We start from the raw sequence: 13,068 nt of genomic DNA, 5'->3' as shown, positions 1-13,068 counted from the left end.
GCAAATGACTGCATTCCTCCTGTGAAGCTTGTCCGCAAACGGGTTGGAAATACTTTTGATTCGAAATCCAAGGCAATTGCCATCGCTTATTCCCCGGGCAATATATATCTCTGGGTGATCTGTGAACGCGGATAGGTGCGTCCTTCTGGGAAGAAACGGGTGCAATCAACGCTCAGAAATAAACAAGGGAAAAAGGGGGGAAAAATGGCGCGAATATGATGGGAAGATTTTCCGCCCTCATGTTTATGAAGCAATTCGTTGGGTGGTTAGTGTCTCGGGGAGTAAAAATTATAGATGGGCAGAGGGATATTCTTCCCGTGGAAAATTACCAACCGGACCCAGCACCGCCATGATGGAAAGAGACGGAAGACGGCGTTGCTTTGTTTACCGTCACTTGGGGTGGGACTTCGCGGAAATCAAGGCGCGTCATTGACGGTGTGTAAATTTCTGTTAGTTATTAGAAAAAGGGGGAAGTGTTCCGTATCCGTCATGTCCGACGTGAAATATGGATTTAAGGGAAATGAAAACGCTTCGTTGTCAATCCATCATACCTTGATCCGTGGAGTGCCTGCTGCCTCGTATGTTGGATGCACCAGGATACCTGTTCGATACATCCCCTGATATCTCGACGTCCTAATCCAGATGGATATTTATAGTGACAATTGATTAATCGCGTTAATAAGTCACGTGGACGAGGGTATTCCTTACTATGTATCACGGGATATGTTATTCAAGCATACAACTTAATTCTACGAGTATTGCTATTATGACTAATGGAACAGAGTACAGAATTTTGGCCAAAGGTCAAGCGCTGGGACCTATGAGGTCAGTCAGCGCTGAAGCTGAAATGGACAGTAAAAAGGTCTGAAACGGGTAACAGGAGGAAAACCTCGCAGCTGCACAATGAATCGATTGTTAGCAGAGGGTGGAAAGTAAGCTGAAAGAAAGAGATTATGAACGGAGGTACAGTAATAGGAATGAAAGGGGTTGCAGCTAGGGGCCGAAAGGACTCTACAAAGAACCTTAAGTAATGCCTACAGTGCACTGCACCTGGTGCACTGACGGCACTACCCCCTACGGGGAAAATTAATGAATACCATGTTTTTACCCCAGCTAAAGCACGTTTCCCTAAGATGCGGTAACAACTATCGAGAAACATAAAATAAAAAAATACAGAGCCTTCGGCAACAGCAGCAAATATCGTCAGCAACATGTCAGCATCCCTTGCATATAATGCACCAGTGACCTCTGACCTGCATTCACTACTTGGCATTCAACCATGTCATTTGTTCTATTCTAGGCAACCATAAGTAACGCCAACCAACACCCCCCGCCCCACCCATCCATCCAGTACTCCTTTATCCCATTATTTCCATATAATAAAGATTTCTACCTAAACATAGGTACGTGTACTTACGCCTGAGTGGACAGTACAAAATTGAAAATTACTGACTCGAAAGATGAAAGAAAAGGCGAATCAGATTGGGTGAATCTTGAAAAAAAAAATCATTAAAAAAAAAAACAAGGGTGTCTACATAGGCAAAAGGGGTGAATCTTGGAAAAAAAATTATTTGAAAAATAAAACAAGGGTGTCTACATAGGCAAAAGTTGTTGAGCCAACTTTTCTTTAAGTAGGCCTAATGGAGGCTCAAATGGGAACAAATTCAGATACGACAATGGTAATCGGGTTGTAGTTATAGAGAAGATGTACCACTGTGGTAAAATGGCGGCATATAATTTTGGAGTCTTTAGCAAGAGATCGTTTGCAAGACTGAGGTAAGATTGAGCTAAGTACTGCTAGTAATCATCCACTGCATGTGTGCGAAACGGCTACATATATGTGCGTGTATGTATGTATGTGTATATTATATATGTTACGCAAAATGTGGATAATTGCCAAATGTGTACATTTTGCAATTAATTTTGCCTATTGTGTACAATTTGCAGCGCTTGGTGCCTGCAAATTGTACACAATAGCCAAAATTAATTGCAAAATGTACACAATTGGCAATTATACCACATTTTGCATAACATAAATATATATATATATATATAATTATATATAATATATATATATATATATATATATATATATATATAGGAAATGAACGGAAATGAAAACAAATGAAAACGTGTTTCACAGAAATAAATTTCTGACTATTATTACTTGAAAGACCTGGGTTTGATCCCGATGTGAGTGAAAAAAAATTATTATTAATATATATATATATATATATATATATATATATATATATATATATATATAATATATATAACACCGTAATGTTAAAAATCAACACACCCATCGTAAAATTCAAAATGGATCCTCCTGAAATCTTTGAAACGCTTAATCCAGCTATGTATAGCACTTGTAACTAATGCTAGCAATATCTGAACCCCACAACTGGCCTGCAAACAATAACAAGTTCAATCAAGGAGCCATTTAACACTTACGAATCCTTAGTCCCACGGTTGCAGGCAGCTTCTCTTGGTAGCAACTGTCAACAATTGCCGAGATACCCAGACTGGCTGCGCTGGCTGGCGAGACTAGAGCATTTCATCAGTAACAAGTATCCCGCAGTGAAAAGCAATAATCTTGGGCCGTTGTTTACTACCGGTGCAACTCCTGACAGTTTCTCACATCCGAGGCTGCCAGCGTCTGTAGTTTACCTCTTAATTGGTTCAAACGTCTTCAACATCTCCAGTGCCCGTTATTAGTGTTCTGAACATATACTTCGCGACGGCCTTAGCACATTCGATGTCTATTCAACTTATAATTCAACTCTCGTTTTCTTTATCATAACATAAAACGCTAGCTACCTACCACTCTTCGGCAAAACCAGCCAAAAACAAAGTTAGCACCTGAATTAACCTATTACATGAAAAAATTAGAATAATATAAAATACTTAGGGCTGCAAAAGTCACAAGACTTCATGGTACTAAACTGCCAAGTTTCTGAACATCAAATGAAAATATGCCTGACTTTGGAAAATGTCAAGGTAAAAAATAAATGAAAGAATAATCACCCACCCACATGCAAAATTGCACCAAAATCAAGGAAAACCGGAGGGAGACTAATATAATTACTAATAATAATGCTAACACCAAAAGCCATACCTTTTGACATACAAATAATTATATATTATTATAATAACAATCTCGTAGCCGAATAAATAGCACGGTGAATTTAAAAGCCTTTCCATACGAGTCAGACCAAGACTCTCCAAGGCTGAAAAAAAAACTACTATGAATATGGGGAATACTCATGTTTGAAAATAACGCGAAATAGGACGGGATGCCGAGTCTGTAACCCTCACACCTTTGCCAAATGAAATGCGTGAGACTAGAAGTCGTCCAATTCTGGAACCATTCGCCTGAGGCGAAAATAATGATAAGAGTAATGAGCGCAAAAATGTAACAATAATAATAATGGTGAATCCAATCTAGATTGCCTTAAGCACCATCGTCCAATTCCGGGGAATATTGCGTGAAACCAAACTCCTCCATTTCGGGCAACTTTGCCCATCTTGGGAATTCCAGTAGAAAATTATTAGTGGGTCGTAGATCATCTTAGAAGCGCAGACTTTCATTTTATTGGCGGGAAACTAATGATATCGCTCTCCTCGAGATCCTCTCGGACAGTCGTAAAGATTATAAATTTTCCTCCCTAACTTGCTGCTCGCCATCAAGGGAGAGGTAGTTATTTTGAGTTATTCTTGGCCCCCGGTATTTCTCGCAGCTCTCCTGCTCCTCCTTCCCTGCCGGGAGGGATGAAATCTAGGATATTAGGCTATTCCTATGCTGCCAGGAGCAGTTTCTCGTAAGGGTAAGTGGACGTCATCCTGATTATCCTCTTTTGTATTGCATGGTCTGAACGGTTCTCCCCTGTCTGCAACTGTTGAACCTTTTGGTTTCCATTGGAGATATAGCTATATATATACATATATATAATATATATATACATACACACACACACACACACACACACACATATATATATATTATATATATATATATATATATATATATATATATATATATATTGCAACTTTCAACAAAATGCATGTTTCCCCTCTTTGAAATGTCATGTAAGATTGTGCAACATTTTATCAGATTCCTAGATAGCTTAGAATAGGATGTTTTAAAATGTGTGTTCAGATTTCGCATTACATAATGTAAAAGAATATATATATTAGTGTAGAATGTAAAAAGAGAGAGATTTTTTGTCTGTTCGAAACTATGAATGTTTAACTTTTATGTCAACACTGTAAGATTAGAGGGACTGCGAGATCCGTTTGCTTTCCTAAATCTGTCAACGCATGTGATAGCGAGAGAATTGAGTCTTGTGTTGTTATCAAAACATGTCAATCTTAATTGTCGCTCAGCCTCCGTTTCGATCGAGTAGAGTACGTCTTTTTTTTAACAGACTGGACTCGTACGCGTATATCTTTGATCAAAGCCACGTGCATATTGCACATTTCTTTATGAAGATTGCATCAGATTTCGAACTTACTGGAAGCATTCGTGACAAGAACGTTTTGTATCATATCTGGCCTGTCCAGTTTTCGCAAGGGAAGAAGATTTCATTAGATCATAGAACCTCGAGGCGGTTAGATCGCTCTCTCTCTCACTCGACATCATTGAGATTATATTAACGTAACGTAAATTGGTCACTCGTAACTTAGAATTTATTATTTGATATTTCTTAGAGTTTATTTAGTGTTATTTAGTTTCTTTTGTGGAATCTGAACAAACATGATTTCGTAACGGCGCCTGGTTTTTGTGAAAGTGTGATATACAAGCTGCAGCAAGAGAGAAAAAGAAGTTGGTATACCAAAAAGATAAAGTGTTATATTTTTATTAGTTGCAACTAATAATGGATAGGGAGTGTGGTTAACTAATAATTGTTAGGAACAGTGGTTAACTAATAACAGGTGGTTATGAAGGTTTGGTAAAAACTGTTGGTTACAGTGTTTTGAGTGAAAAAGATTTACACTTACACATTACTGATTTTTTTGTGTTTTGTGTTTGTTCCATTGTTTGTGCACTATTTTCTTATTGAAGTGTGTCTTTTTATTTTATGTTTTCATTTGCATTCACAATTTAATTGACTTAGTTATTTTCATTGCTTTATCATTGCACATTTAATTAAATTTAACACTTGTGAATTAATTTGCATTTACTTAGAATTCTTTTCAAGATTTATTGTTGTTTAGCACTTGTGAATTAATTTTAAATTTTAAATTATTGCCTAACACTTTTGAATTTTGATTGAATTAATTTCCTTGAATTTTGTGATAAATTAATTTTGATTTAATTTTACTTAATTTGATTCAAGAATTAATTAAACTTTACTTTGTTTTCAAGTAACAGTAATTTTCCCTGATATTGTGAATTTCACTTATAAATTTTGAATTTAATAATAAATTTTTGTATTTAAAATTTTTATAAGTATTTTATTTTTATCCCAGTATATTTGATTTTGATTATATTGATGATAGGTAGAGACATAGAGTGGTAATTTATTTTGCTTTCCTTCAATTTACTTGAAGTGACTTAGAACCAGCGAAGTACTTAGACTTCTGAAATCAGGGAAATACTTCGAGTTTTAAAGTTGTTGATGGAGTGATGCCCTTTGAATTAATTTTATTACTTACAAGATTACCTCAAACCTGTTTTTTGATGAACTTGGTCTGATTTTCTGCCATACTGGTAAGTGTTAAGGGATCACTGTTGCCTTTAGAGTATTCAGTCGTTTAAACGTGTTATGAGGGTTCAGGTGTCTGGCTTTTGGTGAGGTAATAATTGATAAATGGTAACCAGATACTTGGCACATCGTAACAATATATATATATATATATATATATATATATATATATATATATATATATATATATATAAACGAATACACAGTAAAAATAATAGGCGGAAATTCTAACCGAGCGCTTTCATCCTTTACTCTCAAGGACGAAAAGTAATTTTCCTGCGGTATTCGCTTATATCATGAAGTCACATGCATCTACTGTGATTTTTTAAGTATATACATATATATATATATATATATATATATATATATATATAATATATATATACACACACATAAATAGATGGATATCTGCAGACTGAGGCGGGGTTTCGAAAGAGTAAGTGGTTAGTCTAGGAAGTGTTGGTGTTAAAACTTGAGTGCAGTAGGGGGGGGAACGCTCAAACGGAAAATGCATCTCCTAACAAACCTGCTCTCAGCTTGATCACGTCAAGTACATGGTGAAAAGCGTATCATTCTGATACGTTAGCATGAAAATATGGAGGGAGGAAACCCGAGGATATATTAAACAAACAATGTTTTGAGGCGCTGGAATAGGTCACCGCGATTCAGATGGCCGCACGTACGGTACGCCAGTCCAAAATTCAAACCTTGTGACGTCAGGCCTAGTCGACCGCCAGGCACGTTATCGGTCTAAGCGGGTGAAGTCTCGTATTTTACGTAACATTCTAACATTTCATGCTTCAGACAAAAAACTAAGTTTCATGTGAGAGTTTTCCACACGGGGGGCAATGCATACAAATTGTACCGAAATTCCATGACGGTTAAACAAGTGAGACTAAAGGCCCGTTTACACGGGTATAGTTTACTGGCATCAACAAACTATCCCCATGCAAAGGCAAAGTTAGTAAACTGTCCTGGAGAGTTTACTGTCCAGGATTGTGACAAGTAGAGTTGAAATCCCGGCTACTGTACTGGCCACTATCCGGACACTTGAGCTACTGGCGCCAGTAACTATGCCCGTGCAAAAGCAAACTTTCCCAGTTGTCACTTGCCTTCAGAAGGATCATCATGTCAGAGAAGTGGAATACCGAGGATATAATGAAATTTTTGGAGAAATACGAGGAATTTGTATGTTTGTGGAACATTAGACGTAACGATTACATGAACCCAATAAGCGGGATGTAGCTCTTCAAGAAATAAGAGATGCTCTGATGGAATTGGAAGTAAACATTCCCAACCTTGATTTTTTAAGAAAGAAAATCAAAACTCTGAAGTGTGTTTATTGGCAAGAGTTAATAAAAGAGGAAAAATCTAAGAAAAGTGGAGCAGGAGTAGAGGATATTTATCATCCTCGACTGTCTTGGTTTAAGAGAGCCGATTCATTCTTACGGGATGTAACAATAAGCCGAGCCTCATCAACAAATTTGGTACTTTTTTTTTTTTTTTTTTTTTTTGCGAGTTTAAAAATCATACTCTATAACAGTGGTTCTTAACCTGGGGGGCGCGTCCCACTAGGGGGGCGTCAGCAATTTCCAGGGGAGGGGCGAACCCTAGGGGAAAAAAAAATCTCTATATTCGTTATTCTCTTAACAAGAGTGATTGACTAATATTCAGAAGTTGATGAAAAAATGCAAAAGTATCGCCTTATAACGTTACTTTCCTAGAGTCTACTACTCTAGTTAGGCTTGTTGGGCTGACCATGGTTTGTAATTATTTAACTCCCTTCTATCCCTGGAAACCCCTTCTCTTTCTCATTTCGTTTTTATTTTCCTTTAAATATGGGGTGGGGGTTACCATAGATCCGGGGCCAGGGGGGGAGGGGGGGGGGTTGAAAGAAAGGACCAACCCTTTGAGGGGGCGTGGTAACAGAAAAGTTAAGAACCACTGCTCTATAAAATACACATATGAAGCAACAAATAGCTTGGAGTGAAATGATCAGTGTTCTGATCAGTCATTTAATAGTAGACTGGAACTCTGAAGAAATATGAGTGATGCAAGGCTGTCCCCAGATGCCAAGAACCGTAATGTTATTTCAAGTTTTAATCTGGCTGGTAATGCATTCCTCATATGCTTCCTATATTCTGAAGGATCTTCGTTTGCTAATTCACGAACTAAAGTACTACAGCCTCCTAATATATCCCTCCTTTGAATCCCTTTTCTCGCCCACATTTTGGGCTTCTTCCTTTTCTTTTTGATGAGCAACTGTACTTCTCTGGCGAGAATGACAAGCAGCATCAATTGCTTCATCTATGTCAGAAGACATCTTGCTCGCTATTGGCGGCAACTTCTACCCAAAACACTGTCCTCGTGCAAACTATCCCCGTATAAACCAGCCTTAAGTTAAAACGTATAAGTTCCCGATGACGTAGAACGGTAGCAAGTGTGAGGTCCGGATGCGATATATTGTAAGTATGTATGAGAGTGTGTGTTTACTGTAATTTTCCTTTTCCTTACCACAAGAAACAGTAGGCCTATTCAAATGCACGGAAAACATACTAGTACGTTCCCCCCACCCCAGCCCTCTGTCTTGCTCTAACATTTTCCCTCGCCTGAACATTACAAATATATATATATATATATATATATATATATATATATATATATATATAAACAAAATCTGGGCGTATTCACGTGCAAGTAAAATTTAGTTTCCCATCCGGCCCTGAACGCTCAGGACAAATAATGGGCTTATTTCGAACACATGAAAGCAATTTTAATACAATTTTGCTCCCTCACAAACACACACATACGCACACAAATACACACACATACTGGCTAGGATTTCCCCCCTCACAGTCAACCTTAACTAACACATAGGCCTAGGCCTACTTCCAATTTTAACCGGCCATACATTACATGATTCTCTCGCATCACGAATCAAATGAATGATATTCATTTACGTTCCTAATTGACAAAAGTAATCACAGAACCCTGAGGGTCATTCAGCCACCCAAATGCTAAACGTAACCGGCAAACCAAAATAAAAAGGCAAAAATGTTTACGTTTACAGATACCTGAATCTAGTAGTACCATCAAGCATGTAGGCTACAGGTTCTGTATTTCCTTCAGTTTTCTCTCGTCTTTGGGCTTCCATTAAGCAATTCAACCAAGAATCATCCGTTTGCAGAGTTTTGCAAGGAAGAGCTACCAAATAATAATGAATTTCACCGCGGTTATCACGAAACGGACACTGAAGACGTCGACACGTGTCACACCTCACTTGTCAATAGTAAGACTAATGAATGAGGCGTTAGTCAGGCCTTCTTAAGTGGAGTACTACATGACGTCATCCGCAGAAAACTAGAAAGCAGGGATGCGCAATATATGTATCGTCTGCATTTTTATAAGAAAGTTACATTGCTGATTTGTATATATGTATAATTTTCTAAACGGCGCATGGCACGTGCTTAATACCTAAAATGTCCTATTATTGCTTAATTCATCCTAGATAAAGGATCGTTCACCTATACTTATGGGTTATGTAGGAAAGCCTCTTAAATCATGACTTAAACTTAAAGGAAATCAAACAAAATCAATTTGTTCACTGGAGGAAAAATTCTCAGTGGCGCAAAACCAGATGAAATCAACCGAAAAGATGGGATTCAAAAAATGTATTCGACAGCGGTTAGACGAGAGGTAGTACCTACCACCCACCGCCCCTCCAAGCCCAAAATTGTATTAGCAGTGATCCCCCAATTTCGAGTTTTATCCTTGACAACCACCTTTCCGTGCGCCCAAGAAACGTAATGGCAAATTTCCTCTTCGTACAAGCGATGGATTATCGGAAATTTAGGGAATGAATTCGATTAGGGAATAATGTGGTGCATTTCGATGCGGCGCTATACTCCATATTGCCGAAGGGAAATAGAAAAACGAACCCGTTAAACAGACGGTAGAGTAGCATATAGTACGTTCATTTTCGCTTGAATTTCGTAGATATACAAATGTAAGCCCTGAGATAACGTAGAGAGAGAGAGATGCTTCCCCGTTTTCTGCGCTTCGTTGCAAAGCAAAAAAAATCTATTCAGATTTTAGTTCCAGTGGACGGTGAAGACAAGGGCTTTCAGCAGGATTAACTTCGTCTTTTATTTAGCTGTTCGCTGAGGTCTTTTGTTGAATGCCTTACTGCGCCTAAGTCTTTATCATTGTCCACTACCAACAGGAAAAACAAAAAATTCTTTAATGTTTTTTGAGCATGTGTATGAGCGTTTGAGAGAGAGATATATATATATACATAGAGAGAGAGAGCATGGGTGTTAGGTGTAACAAGTACCAATCTAGTGCTTCACAGTACAATAATATTTTATATATATATATATATATATATATATAATATATATATATATATATATTAGTGTGGCTAGGCCTAGTTGTTATGATAATTCCATTCTCCTCAGTCAAGCAGGAGAGACTAAGTTCCATTCCTATCTGCGAATTGTAAAAATCCTTTCATTATATATAGGTCTACTTTATGCATTCTTGGATGGGATTCATGTTAACTAAAGTTTCCGTTATGAAAGCAGGTTCAATTATATCATGTTCAAACATATTACTTGAATACACAAGATAGGATGATTGTTCTACGTATATAGTCTAGTACATTCTTCAAAACGTTCAATTCTTATTCAGATAACTTTGCTCGCATGAGAGACAGACAGACAGATCAGTTCACTTCTATGATAAGGAGCAAATTATCATGACACCGATAAAAAATCTAATAGTATTTTTAAAAAAATATTCTGCAAGAAAGGCCAGTCACAGTAGCTAGTGAAGCAACTGTGCACTGTAGCGACTGTGCAGCGGACAGACACCCATTATATCTCACTTCGCCTTTGCATACTATCTCTCTCTTTTTTTTCCTCCTTATTTTTACCTCTTTCACTCAAGTAATATTCCCTGAAACCGTTTTTGCTTCCCAAGGAAGTTTTGATTTCGTATGAATGAGGCTCCCAAAAGCAAAAGAAGACAGAAGAAGAGAAGAGGTCCTCTCTCAAATTTCTCAGTATATCACGACGCCCCCTCAACCAGCTCTCTCTCTCTCTCTCTCTAACACAGAATCGGGATTCACGCTAGTGTCTGTTTCATTTTTATTTTAACATTGGCAACTTTCTGTTTCCAAATCTCTTTATTTCTGCAGTGTTTATGAATTTTATCCCAATTTTGCTTTTAATACATGAAAACAAACTGACTTTAATTCCCCATTCAGACCTGTCCCGAAATCCTTTCCTGAACTCTTTTTAACCTCAGCTTTTCCTGGAAGTCGAGAGAGAAAGAGAGAGAACCCTGGCTGGCTGGCAGCTGGCTATTGTATTCGCCGAGTCCAAAATGTTATTTCTAATATATTCAGGCCAAGTTTGCCTTAAAAACGAACTTGTTATTACGGGGAGGATGTTCATTTTTGGACGTTATCTAAAGGAGAACAGAAATGGCCATTTTACGGTAAGGTGGCCTCTAACGATGCTATGCTACGTGTGTCTTAAAGCTGTCCTCCCGCCTTTTTACCCTGTTATTGAAAAGGGGCTTTCTTATTATTCAGTGATAGGTCATGAAAAGTAGTATGTAGCGTAATCACACATAATATATGTATATGTGAGTGTAGATGTATAAATAGACTGAATAAATGTGACTGACTAAATACGTGACTGGTTGAATTCAGTGGCCAATCACTCCAAATACTTAAGCTCAGACTCTTCGACCCTCCACAGCCGGCTAACCACAAGGTACATAATTTGCTATTCAAGTCAAAAGACTAAGAATTAAATATTTCTAGACCTTGGTTGAAGGTATATATCAGTTTGCACTATCAAAGTTGTTTCCGCTGTCTTAGTAACATTAGACTGACAGGTCATTTTTGTTCTGTTCAGAAGGAAAGAATGTTAAAAGCTATTTTCTTTTCAGAAATGTTCTCCTCTTACTCTAACGTGACAATTTCTGTATAATAATATAATCATTCTTAAGAATTCAGAGTCCTGGGTTTATCCGTATATCATTTTTTGCGTCTATTTATCTTTCTGATGTTTCATTACAGCTATAGACAACTTTTGTCATAGATATTTTGATACAAATCTTCCTTTGACGTAAAGGAAGTTAGTTTCCATGCAACTTGTTAGGCTACTATTGCCCAACTTTTAAAATTTTGATGGTCATAGGTGAAGAAACATTAGGCTACTACTTGATGAAAAATAGAGAGAATGCCCGGTTTCCAGTCCAGTTTCCAAGACAAACCCCCTGATTCGTCCTCTTGGATTTCGTTGTGCAAAGGCGCCGAAACAAAGCGGATTTACGGCGCCATCTAGCGCCTAGGCCGAAACGAATTAGTTCCGACAGCGCCATGTTATTCTGGCGGGAACTTCCTTTTGGGCTACGCACTCGCTACAACGTTTATGAACACCAGACGGCTTAAATAAACAACATCAGCAGCTGCTCGAGCCGCTTTCTGCTGCTTTACAGCACACCCCGCCCACCTGTTGCACAGCAATAGGCAGAGGTTGCAGTGGCATTTGCATCCAAGTGCCATAGCTCAAGATGGCGCCCTCGTTCCAGTCCCGGCGAATGGCTCGGCAGGGGGTTAACGAGTCATCAACAGGGTCTGTTGCTAAGGGGCCCTCGGGATTCACACTGGGACCTCCTCCTGCTCAGAGGACGGTGGTGACGGAGGGGTCCCATGATTCTTCCTGCCGCTGTCCTCTGAGCCTTTTGCCAGTGTCGTCATACGACAGGAGGACAGTACCTACATCAGGCTGCTATTGGCTCTTTATCAGACGGGGTCTTTGTTACATCTGCTCTGAGCGACGTCACGCGAACGCTCAACAGATTTCCCATTCTCTGCGAGATCTCTACTAGACTGAGGAATCCGTATTCCGTTTGAGCGAAATATATAACTTAAAAAGGGTGTCGGACATACTTACATGACTGGAGATCTCCAACACTTGCTTCGGCAACACAGTTAAACAATGATGGTACTAGTTCATTTATTTTTTATTATTATTATTATTTTTTTATCGAATACCTACGAGCGATTTCAGGATCGAATGCTTTCTACTCATATTGACTTTGTATAAAAATGTTGTTTCTTTGGATACGTATGTTTATTGTTTTATTTTTAAATAAATGTAGCCCCTCTTCACTCGTACACTTGTCATGCCAACGCTTCATAGATATTTCAAAGAACTTTTGAAAAAAGTTTTCATACGTCACAATAAAGACACTTGTACTAAAGAATTCAGAGTAAGTAGAACAAGATAAAATGGGAATAACAGCTGATAAATCGAATAAAACTGGCATTGGACAACGCGGTAAC

The 13,068-nt window shown here is 38.1% G+C and overlaps 2 protein-coding genes across 6 annotated transcripts in view; one reads left to right on the top strand and one right to left on the bottom strand.

Moving 5' to 3' along the window:
- The window catches only part of LOC135218490 (uncharacterized), a 256,375-nt gene extending 247,394 nt beyond the window's left edge, over window positions 1-8,981 (bottom strand). For all 4 annotated transcript variants that reach the window (XR_010315343.1, XR_010315342.1, XR_010315344.1 and 1 more), the window contains exon 1: window positions 8,783-8,981. Coding sequence is in view for 1 of the 4 variants with exons in the window: in XM_064254836.1 (XP_064110906.1) it covers window positions 8,783-8,801 (19 nt within the window). In the remaining 3 variants the exon portion in view is untranslated. The remainder of the gene's footprint in view (window positions 1-8,782) is intronic.
- The window catches only part of LOC135218487 (protein O-linked-mannose beta-1,2-N-acetylglucosaminyltransferase 1-like), a 180,549-nt gene that overhangs the window by 153,561 nt on the left and 13,920 nt on the right, over window positions 1-13,068 (top strand). The gene's annotated exons all lie outside the window — the stretch shown is intronic.

Source organism: Macrobrachium nipponense, chromosome 9 (assembly GCF_015104395.2).
Source record: "Macrobrachium nipponense isolate FS-2020 chromosome 9, ASM1510439v2, whole genome shotgun sequence".
NCBI lineage: Eukaryota > Metazoa > Arthropoda > Malacostraca > Decapoda > Palaemonidae > Macrobrachium > Macrobrachium nipponense.
This window is presented reverse-complemented; position numbering and strand designations above follow the sequence as displayed.